This window comes from Coturnix japonica, chromosome 20, assembly GCF_001577835.2.
Source record: "Coturnix japonica isolate 7356 chromosome 20, Coturnix japonica 2.1, whole genome shotgun sequence".
Classification (NCBI taxonomy): Eukaryota; Metazoa; Chordata; class Aves; order Galliformes; family Phasianidae; genus Coturnix; species Coturnix japonica.
The window spans coordinates 11,779,034-11,801,323 of NC_029535.1; the positions used below are offsets into that span (position 1 = coordinate 11,779,034).

Genomic DNA, 22,290 nt, shown 5'->3' on the forward strand with positions numbered 1-22,290 from the left:
CCAAGCTTCTAATTACAAACGAGCTTAATAAGGACTTCTGGGCTGAGACAGATCCATCAGATATTTTAGCAGTGCACTTTAAGGGACAGGCCAGCTGACACACACAGAAGTGTAAGGCCATGGTGCACCACCACAGACGCATTAAGGGCTTTGTAGGTATAGAAGCAGACGGTGTGAAAGAGCTGTGAGGGGAGCCAGACAGATGGAAATAGCTCTGCTGAGTTAGTATGACATCAGAAAATACAACTAACCTGTGTCAAAGAAACCAAGTCCTAAACCAGTCTGATCAGCCAGCATGGATGAGGTCACAGTGAAACAACTAATCTTCATAGAAGGAAATAACTTTGCAGTTTTTTGCTTTAAATTTATACCGGAGTTGTTATAAACTGCTGAAGTGACCCTGGCTCGTGAAACAGCAAAGATGCCCTATTGTGTTTAATCATACTCAGGAGCTGCTATTAAACTTAATTACTTCAGTCCCACATCTGACTTGCTCAGTTTCAGTGTGTTTATCCACCGATGCCAGGTCCCCTCAGTTCCAAGGGTTGTACTTCATCTGCCCCAGTGAAGAGTAAAGTGTGCTCCAGCCATGTGGGGAGGTGGTACACAAACAATGTATGACCTAACACTAAAAGATCGTTTCCTGCCCATGGTTAAGCGTGTAGTTTTCCATTTGGTGAGCTCACAGCTCACTGCTGTGGCACTCCAACATTTGCATGAATCAGACAAAATCATTATAATCATTCATTTCAAATAGTAGCACTGGACATCTCAGCAAAACTAGATTAATACATTTAAATCAGAGTGTTTTAAAAGAACATTACTTGCAGCACAGAGAATGTACTGCTGTCATCAAGGCTTGGTCAAGAATTAAGCTGCAGGAAAGATGGAATGAGGAGAATAGGTGATATTTTCCCAAACCTTACACTCAGTACATGATCCATACATTGTAAAAACAGGAAATAATTCAGATGCAAAGTTATCACACTCTTATATTCCATCAATTTTCCATCTTATTCATGGCATTAAAAAAAAACAACAACAGAACTCGATCCTTCCAGACATCTAACTCACCATTCTGCCTACAAGCTGACACTTCAGGCCAGGCAATGCATGTATGTCCTTCTTCTGCTTTCAGGCCCTCATTCAGATAACTTAGTGTTGACTTCGTTCTGTGTACGATTTAAGTGATAATGTTTGGTTCTTGGTGTTTTCCCTCCCTGTTGTCTTCCAACCAGACAAAGCTGGAGGGCTCAGGTTTGAGTTTGTCTGGTTTGGACCAGAATAGAACTGATAAAAGTAATGGAGAAACTGCTGTAACAAAAGAAATAGATCTACAACATTAATTAGTATATTAGTAATCATAAGTCATAGAAGCAGAGAGTGAAAGCTAATCTCACTAAGTAGAAAACCCTGCTAAGTGGTATTTTGACATAATTCAATTTTGATCTCGTTGCTTCATTGACATGAAGAAGGAAACACATCATCCTCTGAGCTGTTGCTTTGAGTCTTCCCTGCATGAACTCAGCAGACTTTCCTTGCAACCTGGGAAGAGATGTCTTGAAACAAAGCCAGCTCTGTACCACGACAGGCAATGTGTGTCATGTGCCCCTCACCAGGTGCAAGGAGCAGCATTTTGGGAGAGCACAAAGTATTGACAAACAATGAAGCAATAATACCTGCAAGTCTCTCATTGGTTATCCAAGACAATAAGCATGTGGGGGGAGGACATTCCAGTTAGTTACCCACTGAATTGCATTCAACGTAGCCACTTGATTAAAGATTTTACCATCACATTCAGATATGGTTTGGCACTCATTAAATATACATATATCTCTCATGATCAAAACCCATTGGCTTAACTCCTAGTTCAGAAAATGCCCACCCTGATGCCCCGGGTGCACGGGACTCCTAAATACACTGCTAGGTTGTCCCCTGCAAAAAGGTCAATAATGAGACTTCTCTGAAGGCTCCATTGCAGCTTAGTGTTAAAAAGAGTTTGTGTACCTTGTCTGGAAGGAAACGATCTCACAGGATTCCTGTTACTATCCGGGATGTACCACTGGGTCATGAAATTCAATGAAGGCAGCACCACAATGATAAGTTACACTTACTGCTGATCTTAGTGTTTATTCAGAAGAAAATGGATAAATGTTGCAGAGCAGAGTACAAGCTGCTCACTAAGCAAAGTGAATCCATTCCTTAAAATACGTGGTTTGTACGCTTGGACAATGGTGGATCCCTCATTTCTGCCACCAAATACAAGACATTACAGTAGGGCTCTTCTCACACTGTGAGAAATAGAGCTGATAGTGTTTACTCTCGCCTAGATGAAACGCTGGGGCATTTTAACAAACATCCCCGCTCTGTTTGTTTACCTGCCGAGCCCACATGCTTCTCATTCCTCCTGGCTGGAGCCAGTTGGTGGCTCTTTCACAGTTACAGTTGTACCCCTCAGCTCCCTCACAGCCGCTTCCTGCATCTTCAGTCAGAGGCAGCTGTGGCAAAATCTGTTTTATTTGTGACGGCACAGAATGCACAAGGACTGGTGCCCCATCAGGAGTGTTCATGTTAAGGAGGTGGTATTTCTGTAGCATTATAAAATGCCTTAGAAATAGCAGCGTGGCCAACCTGAGTGGGACAGGCTGAGTACAGGATGAAGAGGGAAGGGAACCCCAATGGGTATTTCTTACAGCCCCAACAGCTTCTTTCTCCTTCACCTTCCCACGCTTCAATGGAGGTGAGATGATATGGCCACCTCCAAACTCCTCAGCCCCACAGTCGATGCTCAGGTATTGCTTCAAGAATGCAAAATAATGTAATCCCTCCACAGAAATCCCAGCTGGTGGAGCGCAGTTATTGGGAATGGGGCAAAGAGACAACCACAACCCCACTCGTTTGGCAGTGCCACTCCTGCACAGAGCGACCCCCCAGCCAGCAGGGCAGAGTGCTGTGCTGCCAGCAGTGAAGGTGCAGTGGGTGCAGAGCTCACTGCACAGCACTGCAAGCTGCCATTAGTGCTGGCAGCACGGCTGTCACCAGGGATGCTCAGTGCTGGAGGTGGGTGGCAGGAGATCATCCCTCCAGACTGTTCCTAAAAAAATAAATAAACATGGAGCCAGAAAAGGAAGGCTGCTGTGTTTCAAGTCCAGAAGCTGTAGTCGTGCTAATCCATAGGACCGGGCTGAAGCTGAGCCACATGCCTTCTGCATATGATGTAATCACTCAGCTCTGCCTATTCATAATCACTGCTCGATGGGAACAGCTCCTGAGCAAAGTTTGTTGGGCACATTTCTGTGTGCCCTTATTTCCCAGCCCGTTGAGCTGTCTCCTTCTCTTCCTGCCTCCCCATCCCCTAATACAGCATCTTGCTTTTTTCTTCCTTAATTCAATGCTTTCCAAGTCCCCTTCGGTTCCCTCACTGTGACAGAGCCACACTGACTGAAACCCCTGTCCTCTGAAATCAATACCAAAACTTCCATTGATTTCATATAATATATTCTTTTAAATTCAGTACAAATGCTCCATGTGAGATGCCCATTTTAAATATGGATCTACTGTACAGGGCTGTCTGGCTCTCAGCGTGATACCTAAAGCGGCGTATTTAATAAATACACTGATGTGGGCTGGCAGCATTATTTGTAATAAATGAAAATATGTTGGTTATGCTGAGCATATCAAGTGTAAAAGGAGAAAATTCATCAATGTAAATACCCATCTACGGATCAATTGCTATCAATCTCGTTTAACAGTCTATTTCCCCAGGACACACTTTGGAGACAAAGAGCATTTCAAACTGCAGGCTAAACAGATCCAGGGAGTTCCTGGGGAAGTGTCAGGGTGGAGCAACACCAGACAAAAATTATTTTAAATACCTGTTAATCTGTGCTATTCTATATTACCAAACACAGAGATTCTCCTGTGTGTTAACAATACCCCATGGAGAGGAGGACTTTGTGAGGCAGTGATATTTGTCTGCAGACGAAAGGACAAGGAAAATGGTGTGAAAACCAGAATTTTCCCCCAACCTCCAACTTGTCCAAGGGGGAGGGCAATACCTTCTGCTCTGCCAAATTTGTGTTATCCTTCCCTAAATAAAACCCCTCAAATGACACTACAAAAGGAAAACAAAACTCCAAGAGAACATATAACCAAGTAGATCGTGGTGCACTGTTCCCCCACGTCTGCAATGCTGAGGTCCTTCCATGGCTGGCCCACACAAACCATGATGCAGTCGGTCCTGCTGTCCTACGGGCACCTGACGTGGCCGTGTCCACAGCACAGACTTTAAGATAATGGTACAGATCCCAATTTCTGCTGATAAAAATGCTGATAAAGTCACCCGTAAAATGAGACTGTGGCATTGTGCAATGGGCTGCGGCAACAGCACGGCCCCATCATGTACCATTGTTTCCTCCCCCCACATTCTAGCAAGATTTGGCTTTTTCTCTCTAAATCACTCTCCTGAGTCATCCCCCCGCCCCCTCCACCCGCAGCTCTATGGATTGATGTTTGCACTCCCGCAGCTTTACAGCTGGGGAAACGCTGTCCTCATTTTACAAGTGGGACACTGAGGCACAGACCCCAGTAAGCAGTTTGCTGAGGGACGCAATGGCAAGAAAGCATGGAGTCCAACAGGCTGAACCTCCATCTTCTGAATCCAAATCAATGCAATCAAGGCCAGGCTGGATGTGGCTCTGGGCAGCCCGGTCTGGTGGTTGGCGACCCTGCACACAGCAGTGGGTTGGAAAGAGATGATCACCGTGGTCCTTTTCAACCCAGGCCATTCCGTGTTTCCATGATTCAATCACCCCTTGACCACATCAAGCACTCTCCGGTGCCTTCTGTCACCCCACTCCATTTTTTCACAGCAAAACCCCCGGAGGGGATTCAGCAGGGAAGCCGAGGAGCTCAGCACTCCCACGCCCGTTCAGCAGCCCACGCTTCCAACCCGTCCCGGAGCCGCTCGCCATTCGCCGTGCCACGCCGGTGGGCTCCGCCGCGCTGCGATGGGGGCGGGGGCGGCTGGCGGAGCGCACGGCTCCGTGCCACGGATGGCGGCGGGGCGCTGACCCGGCTGGGGCCCGGGGGGGGCAACGGTGGGGCGGTTTTTTTTTTGCGTGTGATCAAACAGGAGGGAAAATACGCAAAGGACTCGGCTCTGTACTGACACAATGAACGCGGTGCCATCACCCGCTTCGAGTTTTTCACACGAATCTTTCACGCGTGCGACGTTTGTTTGGTTTTGTTTGTTTTTTTTTTGCTTTTCAAAACGCGACCGGCTCCATTCGGTCGCTCCCCAGAAAGCGAGACTTAAAAGAAGGCTTGAAACAAACGAACCAGCGCCACGCGTAATTACGCGCCGTGTGGATCCGCTCGTAAAGCCCCTCAACGTGCAGCACCGGCAGACCCCGCTTCGGACAATCGCTGCTCTTTCCACCTTATCTAACGACAAGGGGGGGGGGTCAGCATTGTCCCGAGCTCCTGCTTTAGGGAGGAAAAAAAGGGGGGGGGGGGAAATAATCTCAAAAGTACAATATAAAAAGCGCAGGTGAGATAAGGACGGTATCACAGTATCGTCATATCGTATATCGCTATATCGTTATAGTGCCCGGCCGCCTCGTGTTTGTTTACTCCCGTCGGGGCTCTGCGCTCCCACCGCCCCCCTCCCGGGGCCGCTCCGCCTTTGTCGTCGCCGCGCGGGGCCGGGCCGGGCCGGGACTACATCGCCCAGCGTGCCCCGGTGCGCCCTGATCAATGGACCTTATTTGAATAATCTGTGAGCCCTTGGACTCAGGCCAATCAGCTGTCAGGGACCCATGATAAATCGCAATGCATTATTGATAATCATAATTACTCTGACATGCGCATTCCGCCCAATGGGGGTAATTTCCCAACTCTAGGAATTTGTTGTGAAGAGGAAAATAATTGCTACTATTTTGCTCCCGATGCTGGTGCACCATGTCGCGACGGAAGCAGGCGAAGCCCCAGCACATCAACTCCGAGGAGCAGCCCCCAGATGCTGCAAGTGGTAAGGGGGGGGGGTTGGGGGGGCGCAGAGCTTTGCAGCCCGGCTGATGCGCGGTGGAGGCAATGGGGCGATCTCTTGGGGGGGGTTTCTTTACCCTCGTGCTTCACTCTCTGCTCGTTCCCTCCTCGGGCTCCGAGCCCGGATCCCCGCTGCCTTTCTGGGGACGCTCCGCTCCCCTCCGGGGTCCCACCGCGGAGTTACTCCATAGGGTTGCCCTCCCGGGCGGTGGGGGGGCGGGTTGGCGTTGCCTGCAGCGCGGCCTCGCAGACCCTTGCCCTGGCGGCCTCTGATGCCCCGCTTCCCCCCACGAGGGACCCCCCCCGTCCCGCGGAGCAGCGCCGGGTCCCGCGTGGGGGGCGCGGGGTGCGGCGGCCCCGTGGGAGGGGACCCCCAAACCTTCCCTGGGGCGGAAAGGATTTTGAGTGGGGGGGGGACGGCGGGGGAGGGGGGGGCAGGCGGAAGGAATTGTGAACCATCTTCTCGGGGGTAGGAAATGAGTCGTTCTGTTTCCCCGTTTTGCTTATTTCTTGGTAGTTAGAAGAAGACTTTGTAGGGCTTTTAAAAAGAGAAAAATAGAGGTGTGTGGGGGGGGAAGTGCTCGGACTATTTTTGTTGGAGATCACAATCGCCCTGGACCTTTTGTAGCTTGACCTCCAGCCATCTTTGATTTCCGACTTCCTAAAATAACTCCGGTGAGCTAATGCGGGGTGTGCGGGAGCGCTTTGTATTTGGGTGGTGCGGGGGATTTCGCTCCCACAAATAACTCTGCCTCCTTTTCGGTGAGCTCGAAGCCCTTTGCCTTGCGAAAGAAAGAGGAAAGGACGTACTTAAAACTTCGGATAGCCCAGAGCCCTGGGTGGGCGTGCAGGGAAGGGGCTGTTTGCCGGCGGTCACCCACGGGAGAGAGGAAGGCTCGGGACTGTCTCCGTACCCGGCTTCCCCCGACGGAGCCGCATCTCCCCGCGGGGCTCCGCTCCGCTGCGGGCTCTCCCTGCTCTCCGCACCCCGAGTCGGGCAGTGCGGTGGAACGGGGGCAGTTCCCGGGGTGGCTCCGGGGTCCGTTCCGCTGCGGCGTCGGACGGTGCGGGGAGAGCTCCCCGGCTGCTGCTTTTGAGTTGTGGGTGTTGTGATCAGGCACTTCAGCTCTAGAGCTTTGGGGGGGCTCTTTGCCTTCCCAAGGGGCAGCTTTTCTTGGGGGGGTGGGGGGAGACGACGGAGGATTCCAGACCCGGAATTGGTCAGTACTAATTCACGTTACGGTTACGGGAGCTGTTGATTCCCAAACCGCAGGAGGTTCGGGCTCTTAATTTTTTTTTCCTCCTCCCCCTTCTCTCTTCTTTGAGTCGAAATGTGCAATTGTTGGGTTCGGTTAATGGTGACTTAAGAATCGGCAAGCTGGCCAGAAGGCAATAAATCCCATGTTTAATGCATGACTGTTTTCCTTTGTGCATATGGGTAGGTTGGGGGATGGAGGTGATGTTTCCACATGTAAATCACTGCCCGCTGCTGGAAAGCCACCTCCGGGGCTGCTCTGAAACAAAAGGGTTAATAACTCCTGATGCGGCCCATCGGGGCGGGGGAGGTGTGCTGCGAGGGGAGGATCGCTCCACACCGCGCTCTTGGGGCAATGGGCAGCTGCTTTTGTGTTGGTCGACTTTTTTTTTTTTTTTTTTTCTTCTTTTCCCTCCCCCTTCTTTTAACATATCCCTCCATCAGCCCCCCCATGGGAGCCGGAGCTGCGCGGGCCAGGGGGAACCTGGCGAAGTTCTCGCCCCTCTGGGGGGGGGGGGGCTCTGGGGGGGGGGGGGATGGTTCTGCTGCCGCCGTGATGGTGCCGGGGCCGCCTTTGTGGGTCGCGGCGGCCGCTGGGAGCGGAGCGGGGGCACCGGAGCGCCGCCGGGATGGAGCCGGGATGGAGCTGCCGGGCGCCGCCCCGCGGCCGCGCTCTGCCGGGATCCCTCGGGGCGGCCCTCGGTCACGGCACATCCCGGCATTGCGGCCCCGAGCTCTGCGGGAGTTTCGTGCCTTCCGAAATTAAAACACGTGGCTTCCGAGTGTCTGATCTCCGAAGCGGTTCCCGTGTTCCCTGCTCCAGGTGTGTCCGAGTGCTGAGGGTGCATAACAAAGTGGGAATACGGCAGAGATTCGGCTGGGACGTTATCGAGAGCATATACATAATCGAAATAATAAAATCAAGCCCTTATCTCTTAGTTTGCAAACGCCCTTTCTTGTTGTTTTGTTTCCCGAAGCGATGCGGACCCACCTCTGCGAACAATGCGGCGCGTTAAGCTGCGGCGCGGCCAACGGGGCGATCAATTAACAGGTCAAAAAATCAGCAGGTGGGCACCGGGGGATCCTGCGGCAGAACGAAATTAGCATTTCCACAAAGGGGGTGAAAATGCCCATTGTGCCCCATAGCCGCCACTAAAAATATATATAAAAAAACCGTCTGATTTATTCTTAAAAATACAGTATCAAACTGCAGCTTTTCTCGGGGTGGTGCTGGATTTCTTCAGTTCCCTGCTCTGTGCGTGGAGTTGTGCTGATGCTGGTGAGGTGTTCGACGAGGAAGGTGACGGGTTTGGTGCCGGCGGGTTTTATTCTTATTATTAGTTTGGGTTCGAGCGTTGGGGGTTGTTGGGACCCGCGGGGCTGCGCGGCCGAAGGGGCCCTGGGCTGGGCGATGCCCGCTTGTTTTTCCTTTTACGTAAGTGAAACATTATATTGGTTGTAGTGATGGAGCCCTTCGCCGGGCTCGGCGGCATGTGACGTTTTGACAGAGCTGCTGCTCTAACCTTTGCCTCCTCCCGCTTGCTGTGGGTGGTAAGTTGATGTCAGGCTTACAATTAGGACTCTCATGCAATTGACCTTGGCAGCGGGGTTTGTGCCGTTTAGCTCGGTCTTAAACACTGTACTCGTGTTAAGTGTGGTCCGGGGCGGCCGCGCTCACAGCTGCGGGAGGAGCGCACCGCGGAGCTCCGCGCAGAGCAGGTACGGCCGGGCTGACCCGCTGCTCGTGCTGGGGGGGAAGCTCTGTGTTTTGTTCCGACGCTTTTGCTTTGTAGCGGGACGGGGAGGGGGGGGGGCTTGGCTTTAAAAAAGAAAAAGAGGTCATAGTGATGCACGGGTGGCCCGTGAGTTTGCGGGCTCCGCTCCCCCCTCCCCGCTCCGGGGGCGGCCGCAGCCTCGCGGGCCGCGTGTGCGCTCCGCTGTGCGCCGGGGTCCGCACGGCCGCGCCGGGAGCGTGGCGCGGATAACCGCGGGTGGGGGCACTGCGGCCGCGCGGGGCTGTAAAACCCTTCGGAACCACCTCCGGGGGTTGATGGGGCGGGAGCGGCGCTGCGGGACCCTCTGGGGTGTGGGGGGGCTGCGGGCGGTGTGCTGGGTTCCACAGCAGTGCGTGAGCTGCCAACTTTATTCTTCTTCCACGTGCAGCCGAACGCTGCTTTGCCCTTTGGGTGCGGTGTTAGCAGAGCTCACAGTGTCCTTTGGTGAATCTTTGGTAGAAGGACGACCAAAAAGCAAATGAGGAAATGGTTAGATACGTGGTCAGATGGTTAAAAAGTGCCTTGAGGAAACCTGAAGGCACGAGTAGCTGCAGTCGGTGGTAACACGTGGATGGCTCGGGCAACAGATGCTGCTGGTGAATTCGGTAGAGAAACAAGAGGCCTTTGGATTACTCTTGTAAGAAACTGGTCCAAGGCTCTGCATACTCAAATGAGCGATTTTATTTATTTATTTTTATATAGTTGCTGTTAGATAGAATGCTGTGTTATTTTGTATTGGGGCTGAAGGGAAAGTTCAGGCAGTTCTGGAAGCAGCCAGACTTGTCAGCTGGAGGCAGGAGGGGCGGCAGGGCAGTGCTGGGGGGCACAGAGGGCGCCTGGGGCCGACTGCTCCCAGCCTGCAGGAAATAGGCACGTGCGTCCACAGCTGAAATCATGCTGAAGTATTAGAAGCTGATGGTACCTGGTCAGTGGGAAAAGTGCTCACCGAAGGCATTAAACTGCCCAGAGGAAGAGAGAGAAAACAGCTTTGGGCCTGAGTGATTCGTCCTACGTCACATCCAAGAACATGTTCTCACAGTTGAAAAAAAGAGGCTGCTAATTGCTGGATGGAGCAGTGGGCCAGCAGCGCCCTGCTCGGAATGAAATCAAACCAGATAAGATTTACTTCTCTCCTCTTTTACTGGTTCTCCCTCTCTCAGAAAACCACCTCCCTTAATTTGAGCAGTGTGGATTTTATCAGCCCTCCTTGTCGATGACCGCCTTGTCCTACACAATAGTGGATTTTTTCCATCCATTTGCCAGTGATTCAATCTAACCCCCCTGCTGGGTTTACTGCATTCTTCTAACTGATTGGATAACTAGATGCTGGGAGATAACATTCCTGAAATTCGGGGGTGGGGAGATTTAAAAGAAAAAAAAAAAAAATAAAGCAAAAACCACAGGCCAAAGCCAGGAGAAGCCCTGCTCATGAGCAGCCTTTGGAGATGGCAGAGCACAGCGCTGTGGCTCCGGCTGCTCTGGAACTGCTCACAGAGTTGGGGCTCTGCTGGGTTCAGGTGTGGTGGTGGTGTCAGTGGGGTGCTGGAGTGCTCCTCTGTGTCCCAGCTTCTGTGGGGTAACTGAGCACCGTATTCCTATGTGTATCTTCAGTACCACCACCAACAAAGCATTCTGAGATAAATGCTGTGTGCTCAGTTTCCCTGAGTTGTAGGGAAGTGTTAAGCCTTACTTTCCCTTCTGTGTCATAGCAGGTCAATGCAAGCTGGGAATTCAGTTCATTTGGAGCGCTCAGCTGGTGCCTTCTGTCGGATGGGGGAACTGGAGACCAGAATGTGATGGTAACTGTGCTAGTGGCTGCACAGAGCCCCACCTGCTGCTCCTGGACCTGGGGATCTGCTGCTCCATGCAGCGGCGGGGATGTGTGAGACCAGAAAAGTAATTTCTGGAGCTCCTCAGAGTTATGGGAATGGGGAACGTGGATTGTGCTGGAGCTGGAGGGGAATGACAGTCTTTGGATGTAGCACAGTCTTATTGGTGAAAAATAAGAAGGAGCTGTTGAGGGGAGGGAGATAAATGATGATGTGTTTGGAAGGAGTTTAGCTTTGAGAACTTGTCTGGACATGGTTATGCTGGAATAGCTCCTTGAGGTGGGCTGCAGTCTGTTGTGCAGCATCCCAGCTCCACCTGAAGCATTTCATGTGGCCACCACGGAGGTGCAAATGGCGATGTGATGTGTGTGCTCACAGGAGAGGTGGGCAGAAAGTGTTGTGCTTCCTGAAGGAAAACTTTTGGGGTATTTTGCAACACAGGGGAAGGTAAAGCTCCAAATACTAAAGGGCTCAAAAAAGAGACTTTGCTGTTTATGGTTCTGTGAAGTACCTGCTGGGTGGGAATAGTTACCCATGTAGTCAAAGAAAGACACAGGGCTTGTGCAGCTCAGAGAAGATGCCTTTTCCATTCTTTGGTGCTTTCTTTCCCATTGTAACTGCTTGGATTCTCCCAGAAATGGGAGCTTGAAGACATCCATTCTTGACCTCAGCTGACACTAATTATTGACCAAGTCCTGCATCATGTACGTCTACTTAAATACTCTACAGATCAGACTTGGATTTCCGTAGTTCAATTGAATTCAGACACATCAGTTTCCCATTTGCAATGGGGAGCACGTCAACAAAACTCTTACTTTCTTTCATTTTCTTTTTTTCATTTGTGAAAGTTGTTTGGGGGGGGGGGGGAGGAATGAAAAAAAGTCCATCGCTCTCCCTGTGTTGCTGTTTAGATGTGAGGTTTGAGTCAGTGTTGATCGTAGCTGAGAACGCCTCTTCTCCTTGCTCAGGGAGATCTTGAAATGTGACCTGTAGTGAATGTGTTTAGCAGAGTTCTGTGCGCACAGACCTGGACGTGTTGCCCTGCAGTACAGCAGGTCTCTGATACGCAGAGGTTTGAGTTGAACTAGTTTTCTAACAAAGCTTTTGTGTGTACTTCCATCACTCCACATTCAGCAGTCGAGGTTTGGATTAGTTGAATATATATGTATTTGTTATACCCTTTTTACCCGGACGAATGTCAAGGTTTACAATATCACCCCCCCACAGAGCTCTTATGCTGCCCCAGAGCAGACGGTGAACATGCTGTGGCTGCTGCCCAGACACCTCCACCCTGCCGTGTACAGGATATACATGTATCGGATGTGTGGTTCAGTTACACCTTTAAAATAAAAGCCACAGATAACTGGTGCTTGCAGGGTGCTTGGTTCCATTTCAGGATGGTGTGGGTTAATAGTGTGGAGCTGGAGCTCAGCCCTGGGGTGAACCACTGGAGGTGCAGGACCTGAATCCAAGGGCTCTTTCAGTTTAGAAGTTGTTGCGTTGGGGCCTGCAACGTGGCCCTGGTGTGTGTGGGAGGTGAGCGGAGGACTTGCTTGCTGTACCCATGGCACCCATAAAGGCTGGGGCACTTAGTGCAGGTTGCAGGATACTGCATGGTGCTGGACTGTTCAGAGCTGCGCCTGTTTCCCCCTCACTGCAGTGCAGGAACCTGGGGCTTTGCCTCCTGTGTGCTCACCCACCTCAAGCTCAGCTTGGTGCTTGAAGGGTGGCTGGGTTGAACAAAAACATCCTGTTTTGGTTTAGAATTTCTCGGCCTCTTTTCCCATTCTGGTACTTCCCTGAATCATATTTTGTGCGTGTCCTCTGCGAATAGTGCTCTGTTGTGGGGCAGCAGCAGGTGGGGGGCAGGAGTGGATCTGTGGGCTTTGTTTCCTTTTAGGGTGATAGAAGGAATAAGTTACGGGTGCAACTAAGCACTGCATCCTCCTTGGGTCTGAAACTTCATGTGTGTCACAAGCAGGGCTACAACTCTTTGCTCTGGTAGTTGTCAGCATCAGTGTAGGTTCATTCCTGCCTCTGGGATTCTTGTAAGTTAATCGTTGTCTTGTTATTGCAGTGACTTTCTGGAGGCTTTTTCAGTTTGCTTCTGAAATATTTCAGAGCTAATATTGGAGTTAAATTTTGCCTCTGTCAGCCCTCTTAGGTAGTAATTACCTTCGTAATGGAGGAGTAAATGTCATTTACTGTATTGGTTTACGGTGAAGAACGAACTGCTCTGAACTTTGTGCTAGCAATTTCTGTTAGGCCATTAACTTAAGAATTTTGAATTTCAAACAAAAATAACCAAACACAAAGCTTACAGCAATCAGGTTTTTCTTCTGTTAAAGTGCTTGTTCTGTCTCACCTGGGTTACACTCCATTTTGCAGGGACAGACTGGCTTGTAGTGTTTCATTTCTACCTGGATGAAGGGATTTGCAATAAACTTCTCAGGTCTTGTGAGACTTCCTTTTGGTTGGATTTCTGGAAAGCAGAACTGAGATGCATAATTTCTTAAGGCTGCAAGTGTACTTGTGGCAGAGGAGTAGGGTTTTAATTTGCAAACTGAGCTGTGGGACTCTGAGAGCATCCTGTATCCTTGGTTTGCAGCTCTCATGGGGCCAGTCTAAATCCAGCTATTAACGTTGTGACTTTCTTTTGTTTTAAGGGAGTCCACAAGACGTCCCAGGTGATAGAGATGGCGAAATGAGCTCCAAAAGGTGCCGAACAGAGGAAACCAAGATCTGTGAGAAATGCTGTGCAGAATTCTTCGATCTCTCTGAATTCCTTGAGCATAAGAAAAATTGCACTAAAAATCCACCTGTCCTAATAATGAATGACAGTGAGGGAGCCGTCCCTCCTGAAGGCTTCTCCGAAGCAGCTGTCGGGGGCTTCTCAAGTGACCGAGGGGATAGCAGGGCACGCAAGGATACTCAGGCGAAGGGCTGCACTGGTTCTGCAGAGAAGAGAGAAGGAAAAATTGATGTAGAATCGGTAGGAGGAATGTACCTCAAAATAGAGCCCCCAGCTGCACCCACCACTCCTGGGCTGAGTTATCTACCAAAATCCAAAGTACCGAACACTAATGTGACTTTGCAGACGATACGTGGCACTAAAGTGGCTGTGAATCAACGTACCACTGATGCCATCGCTTCTTCAGCCGCCAGCTTTAACGCTATTCCGATGATCCTGGAGCAGCTCGTGTGCTTGCAGCAGCAGCAGCTCCAGCAGATCCAGCTGACGGAGCAGATCCGCATCCAGATCGCCATGATGGCCCCTCATGCCCTGCACCCCTCCATAGCTGCTGCCACCGACCCACTGAAGGCGCTGGGTGCTCACATGTCTCAGCAGCTGTCGGCCGCCGTGGCGCTGATCGGGCAGAAGGCGGGGAGCCAGAGCCTATCGCTGGAATCCTTGAAGCAAGGCAAACTACCTCATGCTAACACTGGTGTTGCGGCCGCTGGCTCGCTGGCTGCCGGCCTCTCCTCCTCCTTCCCCCTGAAGCCGGAGGCGAGCAGAACCTTCGCTGGCTCCATTTCTCGGTTCCCAAATCCTTTGCTACCTCAATCCTCCCACTCCGTCATCTTCCAGAATCCACTGTCAGCAGTTTCTTCTGTCATAGATTCCTCAAAGAGGGTGAAAGGAAAACCTCCCAATATTTGTGTGTCTGAAAGCAAATCGAGCGCAGAGGAGCCGTTCTTCAAACACAAGTGTAAATTCTGCGGGAAGGTCTTTGGCAACGACAGCGCCCTGCAGATCCACCTCCGTTCCCACACTGGAGAGAGACCCTACAAGTGTAACATTTGTGGTAACCGCTTTACAACCAAAGGAAACCTTAAAGTGCATTTTCAGCGTCACAAAGACAAATACCCTCACATCAAGATGAACCCTTACCCGGTTCCTGAGCACCTGGACAATGTTCCCACAAGCAGTGGGATCCCGTATGGGATGTCTGTGCCACTGGATGAGTCTAACCTAATCGTGGATAGTAAACCCCTGCTGACAACCCTGCCTACCTCCACAGCCTCCAGCGCTCCTCCGAATGCCCCAGGCCTCGCAGGCACCAAGGAGCCGGCTGCCTTCTCCGCCGATCTGCCCTCACGGCCTTCTCCAGACAGTGAAGGTGGCTCTTCCTCATCTGGGGTGGTCGGTCACGAGTCAGGAACGGAGCAGAGCTTGAGCTCCCCACAACCTGCCTCCAGTATGAGCATCTTCCACGTGGGCGGGTCGAATGAGCAAGGCTCAGAAACATCCAAGCTTCAGCAGCTGGTTGAGAACATCGATAAGTCCACTGCGGACCCCAACGAGTGCCTGATCTGTCACAGAGTGCTGAGCTGCCAGAGCTCCCTCAAAATGCATTATCGAACCCACACTGGGGAGAGGCCCTTCAAGTGTAAAATCTGTGGCCGTGCCTTCTCCACCAAAGGGAATCTTAAAACTCATTATGGTGTCCACCGGGCCAATACTCCTCTGAAGATGCAACACTCGTGTCCTATCTGCCAGAAGAAGTTCACAAATGCAGTTGTGTTGCAGCAGCACATCCGCATGCATATGGGGGGACAGATACCCAACACACCCATGCCGGAAAACACCTGTGACAATGCCGAAGTGGATCCTGCTGCAGCTGAGAAGAACGATGACATCAGCCGCCCAGATGAGAGCATGGAAAGCATGGAGATGGAAGAGGACCTGGAGTCTCAGGATGGCCCCAGGAGTTCCTCGAAGCCTCCTACCCCATTCGATGCACAGTCAGAATTGCCGGCCACAGCTGCTGGCTTCTCTGGCATTGCAGCACTGGAGAATCAAATGAAGATTGTTAACTCTGCTCTGAACCTGCAACGGCAAAGCAGCTTGAAGTCCAGTGACAATGGCTCTACAGAAAGCGATGGCATGACAAACGATTCATCTTCTGTGGCTGGAGATCCAGAGTATCAGAATGGCCGGAGTCCTGCTGCCTCTGAGTCTGCCTCGCTGCAGGCTCTGTCCCCAGCCAACAGCCAGACTGAGAGCGTGAGGTCAAAGTCACCGAGCTTCACCAGCCAAGAAGATGTAGGCATGGGAAGTAAATCAGAGGGTCCTGAGAGCGCTCCTGGAGAGATGGAAGGGGTTGTTGCTTTGGATTTAACTTATGGCAACATTGGTCGCAAAGTCATTAAAGAAGAGCCTGGGCTACACTTTGCAAATGGAGAGTATGGTGAGTAATGTGAAATGCTGGCAGTAAGCTGGGTTGGGGGAGTGGGATGGAAGGAAGCCTTCTTTAGCAGGACTGACAGGAGGCAAAACCTATTCAGTTTCCCCTTCTCCATTCCAACCAGGAGATCTTTTCTGACTCAAGACTCAAAATTAAACAAAAGTTCAGAGCTTAAATACTGTCTTCTTATGTAAGGGGGGAGCACAGGTCCTTTAAATAATTAGGGGCTGTGTACTTGCTGTCTTTCTTGGTCTCACCTGATACCTCCTTGTAGCTATTTAAAATACACACATTGATGTTCTATGGAAAACTATTTAACCCAGGAATGTGGCATTAAAACACCAGAGCATTTTGTGGGGCTTTTGTGAACTCTTTAGCACTGATAATGATGTTTAGCTGAATTTGATGAGGAAGTGAGAATGCTGAAGTCTTAAGTTTGCTAGGAAAAAACAGGAATGAGAAAATTTGAGTGTAGCAGCCCTACCATGGGGCTCTATATGGCTCTGCAAGCGTGCGTTTCTAAAGGTGGGGACTTCTGTATCCCAGACAGCTTTTTCCTTGAATACAGGTGGAGGTGGGATAAATACTGTGTGTGTGTATATATGTGTATATTCCTTTTTCCTCTCAAGGTCGAAATAGCATTCCAGCTGCTTTTGTTAGAGCCCCGCCAGCCCTCATAAAAATGGAAATACCAACTGACCGTCCCATTAGCACTAGCCATTTCATTGGCCCCCCAGCTCTGTCCCCTGGTGTTGCCCCTCTCCTCGTGCCACGACCGAAATTCTGCCGTCCAGCCAAACAGCACATCTGCACTACGTGTGGGAAGAACTTCTCCTCCGCCAGCGCCCTGCAGATTCACGAGCGGACCCATACAGGGGAAAAGCCATTTGCCTGCACCATCTGTGGGAGAGCCTTTACAACAAAAGGGAACCTGAAGGTAAGCTGCCTCCTGCATTGTTGATCCCCTTTGCTGGGGAAGGCCTTACCAGGGAGGGAGTGACTATTGCTGCTAGTGCAGCCTCTGGGAACAGCTGGGGCTTTCTTTTGGTGCTTCAGTCACTTGGACTCCTGTCTGTCTGTCTTCAGATTAGTCCATTTGCTCTACAGGGGACTCGCAGCTCCCTCGTGCAGTCTTATGAGAACCTCTTCAGTTTGCTTGCATAAATGCAGCTGGGGTGGGAAGAACTTTAAACTGTGCAGTTTGTGAGCAGTCACCTGTGGGAAGCAGCAGCACCTTGTGTGTGGCATGGAAGATTTTAGCTTAGGTGTAACAACTCTTCCAAACTGCTTGGTGAGGCTTTTTTTTCCCCTTTTTTTTTGCATTGAGTAGTACTTTTTCAGTGCAGCCTGTTGATGGCAAACCATGTGGCTTTTCCTTTTTGAGAGGTAGGGGAGCAACAATGCTGATGTCATTCCACAGAAGTGTGGGAACACATTCCTACAAGCACTTCAGTAGTAAGCTTGAGAGCCGTGGTTACATAAGGCTGCTGAATGTTGTACAGGTGGAGGGGTGAGGATAAAGGTAGGGTAGAACAAACCAGCTTAAATACCTACCTGAAGGCACAGTCTGAATGCACACGTAACTACTTCTGAGCGGCTTGGCTGCAAGCAAAACTGAATGTGAGCTTGTCATAAAAGAATTGCGGCATTAATGATTCTCTTTGTTTTTCCCCTCTTGGAAAGGTCCATGTGGGAACTCACATGTGGAATAATTCTGCCAGACGGGGAAGAAGGCTTTCAATTGACAACCCCATGGCTCTACTTGGGAATGACCCCAAGAAGGTATCTGAAATGTTTCCCAAGGATATCATGGCTCCTTCAGTGAGCATTGACCCCACAGTATGGAATCAGTACACAGCGGTACTCAGCAATGGCATAGCAATGAAGACCAATGAGATCTCGGTGATCCAGAGTGGCGGCTTACCGACCCTTCCGGGCTCCGTTGCAGGTGGTTCGGCAATAAACACTGCTACGGTTACCAAAACGGATGGGACCCAGACTGGGACTGGTTCTGATACGGAAAAGGCTGGTGGTGCTGCTGCTGACAACGTGCCAAAACATCAATTCCCTCACTTCATGGAGGAGAACAAAATTGCTGTTAGCTAAGGACTCTACTGAAGATGACATACAGAAAGAACATATATATATATACAAACATATATTTTTAAGAGATTCCACTTCAGCCTCCTATTTTCCTATTGACGTGCAAATGATTTTATGGTTGTCTTTGTAAGATTACGTTGCCCAGAGTACAATCATGGTATTGCTTTGCAAATAGTAAATAATAAAGAATAGGATTTCCTTTTATTTGGAAAGATGCGGGTCTTGCAAAGTAGTTCTAACGTGTGACTTTAATGTGTACAGCCTTACAGAAGTTTCTACAACTTGAAATTCCAAAGGTTTCGATTATTTACCTCTTCATTTAGAGTGAAATACTTGGGGGTTTTGAATGGAGTGGAAACAGCCTGCTGTGGGTGGAGAAGCTTGTATTTACTGGTAAGAAATGAAAGCTGTTAATGCGGGTAAATATCCTAGAATGTCTGCCACCCTCTTAGAAGTAGTTTTTCTGTTAATTTTTGGCTCTGTGTGATTTCTGAATGTATTTTTTTTTTCTATAATGGTGATAAAAATGACTTTTTTTTTAAAAAATTCCTTTTTGCCTCAGAAGTTCTATGAAAGGAAGTTGCTGTTTTTCTTCAATCACTGCTTCTAAGGAATTCTGTTGTGCTGACTGCTGCTTATTTAATACTACTACTAGAACAGGCCTCCAAGTTTAGTGCCAAACTCCCTCCTTCCAAAGACGTGCAGTTTTTCCGAGATGTTTTATTTCAGAGCCCCAAACCAAATGTGGGTGGGTATGTATATACTTTTTTCTTTCTTGAAAGGGAAGACTTGCCTTGGGAAGTCAGGTCTGAAAGCTCTGCAAGGAATCTCAGGTGACTGTTGCAATTAGGCATGGGAACTAGCTTCCTTAGCAAGAGACTTTGTTGTGGTGTTTTGTTTTGTTTTTTACTTTTATTGTTTTTAATTTGAGTAATTTAGAAGATCAGTCTGTGTAAACCTGTATTTAAATATGAAGTATTCATGCTTAGGTTAAATGTCGTGGGTTTTTTGGGGGGTTTTGGATGGCATTCCTACTCTGGTCATTAAGTTTCTTGGTGGTCTGTGAAGTTACATTCTGCCAAAATGGTAATTAATGATCCGTGCATATTGTATGAAGGTTGCTGGGATGGTCATCTGGATTCTAAGTTATCTACCTCATTTTTTTCTTTTTGTAGATGTAGTGTCTATTTTTCTATTAATGACCACTGTAATAAACTGAGATTCAAGCAGATGCTTCCATGCACTATCTGAAACCAAAACCCAATGTATTAGTGGGAGCACCTGAGGATTACTGGACTGACCTTTCACTATTCCTCTAATGTCTACTGGAACTGTGTGTAATGGGATCTAAACCGGACTGGAAATAGCATTTGGTAAAGAAGGACTGAGCGATGGAAAGAAGTCTTTGTGGACCGCAGGAAATCAAGTCCAGTCTCTGTTGTGAAAGGCTCCAAAAGTACAGATTACCAAAAGTTTGTGTAATGTTGTTGCACCTGATTCTTGCTTATGATCTCTGTATGCCGAGTTGTGCCTTTCCTGCTGGACTTGTAAGTGAGAACATACCAGTACCTGTTTACACTGTAAGATGGATATTGTTACATGGAACATGCAAAAGGCATCCCTGTTGTCAAGTTTTCTGCATTGTGAATGTATGACTTTTATGTAAGAACTCTGTAGTTTTGAGTATCTACTGATGAGTTTCTGTTGACATTTTGAGAATAAATTTTGGGATGGCTTTTTCACACATAGTGCTCAAGTTTTTCTGCTGAAGCAGAATGTTTCAAAAAGTGAGCAGGGACTTCAAGGTGTGGGGCTCCCTCAGAGTTGGGTAGCAGCTCCCTAGGTTAGGCTGATGAGTGCAGGCTGAAGCAATGCATGAGTGGCCATGGAGGTCTGTGCTGGGCTGTGTGAGTGAGCTCTGGACATCTCGTGTTCATTGCTGACCTAGAAAAAGTGTCTTTTTGTGCACACCCAGCATGGCAGGAAATGTAACTCAGAAGCAAAATCAACCCAAAACCATCAGCTGCATGCTGCTGCAAATTATTACGTTATCTATTTTATCATATTTTCTGAACTTAGAAAGCAACTTATAAGCAACTGAACTTAGTTGCTTATAATGAGTAGCTTTCTTTGTAGCCTTGTGCTGTTAATGCCACTGATACTTGAGAGGGTGTCTGACAGATGCTGATTTATTGGCATGGGTTTTAGAGCTCATTGTGTCTAAATTATGTGCTGGCCATCCCAGCCAGTCTAATGCAGCATCCCTCTCCTTTCAGAGTTCCTTATGAGTCTCACTGCTTGTCGCACTGTGTAGCCCAAAGATTAACTTCTGGCATGGGCTGCGGAGGCACATACTCCAGTTAGCTATCAGCTTTAAAACCAGGAGGCTACAGGAATATGGGCCAGCTGTGCCCACATTAGGGCTGATGGGGCAGAACACTGCTGGGTGTAATGCACTGCTGCTGCGGTGAGGCAGGGTCTGCCCTGCAACTCCGCGTGTGTTACCTTCCTAGTTCACCAATGGCTGTGGGATCCTGTGCATGTGGTGACTGAGAGGGCTTAATCAGGTTAACAGAGCTGATTTAATGTCCCCTTGCACTCCAGAACACCTTCTTCTGCACATTTGTTGCAGGAAAAAACATTGTCCATGTTCAGGGCAGCAAACACACATCATTTGTCGGCATGTTGGCTGTTTTGGTGAAGCCAGCTTGGTTATGCAGGTCCTTAATGTTTAGCAGGAGGTTGCTCCATTTGCTGGCTTCAGTATCTACAGTGTCCTCGTGTGTATTCTCAGCTCCCGGTGTCCAGATTTGGAAAAGTGTGATTTCTTTGTTGTCCCTTCCTCAGCTCCTCCATCAGTGCTGTGGAACTGCCACGGTGCCCAGTGCCTAAAGGTGCTTTTGGTAAAGTTTGCAAACCTAAAATGTATGACAAATGGATAAGCCATTGATTCTCAGTTTAAAGGCTTACATTTCTTTGATCCCACCCACAGGACGTGTAACAGTAAAAATCAGCATGGGAACAGCTTAGAAAACAGCTGAGGCTAATTGCAAAATCATCTCAAGGGCAAACAGAATGAAATGGGTGCTTATTTTTCTTGAAAAAGCCCCTTTTTCTGTCTTTGTTCCTCATACCTGCCAGCTGTCCTAAAGGAACAGCAGCTTGACAATATTCCTGTTGTGAAAATGCGATATTGAGGGATTGTCCTCCTCTTGATCTGCAACACATGATTGTGTGAGGAGGGAAAGGATCCTATCCAAATACTGCACTTCCTCGGATCAGCGTGAGAAGTCTCTGCTCTGCAGCATCATTATGAGAACGCCAAATGTTCTCTCCGTAGCGGAGCCTATGGCAGTATGGGCTTTATTGTAGTTTCCCTTAGCAAGTGTTGATGGATTTATGGAGGGCTTCATTAAATATAGGCTTAAAGGATATCCGCTATCGCCCACTTGTCAAAAGAAAAAAAATAATATCAAAGCCATCCGCACGGCTCAGAGATGCAGGTGTTAACAGGGCATTGTAATCTGGTAGTGTTTAACTCACCCATTAATTGCAGTAGTCTTGTCTGAGTTCAGACACTTGAAAGATAAATTTAAGAGATGAATGCATCCCAAGTAGACTTGGGGCACACAAGCAAGGACAGCATGCAGCTAACGGCTCCTGCTCTGATATCCCTGTTCATTTTGTGTTTCTCTTACCAAAATGCTCCTTCCTGACGATGACTGTGCAAGCAGCCGCTGAGCTCTGGGAGTGGGCATCTTGCTTTGAGTGAATGCCATGGCCCGGGTCTGTCCCAGTAGTGCCTTGAGACTGTGATGTTTTACCTCCCCTGAGCTTCTGTTTCCGTGTCATCTGTGTGACTGAGCCCATGGTGTGGGGGAATCATGCACGCATGCCTGCAGGTTTGCAAGCCCTTAGCAACCAGCTCTCTGCGCCTACACGTTTGTGTGCCTTGCCAATGGAGCTGCACCGTGTGCACCGGGCTGCATTTTGAGACAAAGAAGGAGTATCCTGGTCTTTGTAAAATGTGCAGTTACAAAACGAGATAAAATGTCACAGTGTGAGCTGCCTGTGGAACCACGGGCATTTTG

At 49.3% G+C, this 22,290-nt stretch overlaps 1 protein-coding gene and 1 long non-coding RNA gene across 5 annotated transcripts; one reads left to right on the forward strand and one right to left on the reverse strand.

The window, feature by feature from the left end:
- The first annotated feature begins 5,544 nt into the window (after nucleotides 1–5,544).
- On the forward strand, nucleotides 5,545–19,943 carry SALL4 (spalt like transcription factor 4). 4 transcript variants are annotated; one of them, XM_015882030.2, is made up of 4 exons: nucleotides 5,545–6,031; nucleotides 13,574–16,099; nucleotides 16,726–17,033; nucleotides 17,780–19,943. In XM_015882030.2, exons 1-4 carry the CDS (start codon nucleotides 5,962–5,964, stop codon nucleotides 18,200–18,202), a joined length of 3,327 nt encoding a protein of 1,108 aa, XP_015737516.1. In that variant the 5' UTR covers nucleotides 5,545–5,961; the 3' UTR covers nucleotides 18,203–19,943. The 4 variants fall into 4 exon arrangements, with proteins under 4 accessions (XP_015737516.1, XP_015737517.1, XP_015737518.1 ...); XM_015882031.2 differs by lacking the exon at nucleotides 5,545–6,031 and adding an exon at nucleotides 6,483–6,723; XM_015882032.2 differs by lacking the exon at nucleotides 5,545–6,031 and adding an exon at nucleotides 8,177–9,022.
- On the reverse strand, nucleotides 18,734–22,052 carry LOC116654285. Its single transcript, XR_004309407.1, has 2 exons — nucleotides 21,898–22,052; nucleotides 18,734–21,117 (listed from the first exon to the last, which is right to left on the reverse strand). It is a non-coding gene; the product is annotated as an uncharacterized LOC116654285 (long non-coding RNA).
- Nucleotides 22,053–22,290: the final 238 nt, after the last annotated feature.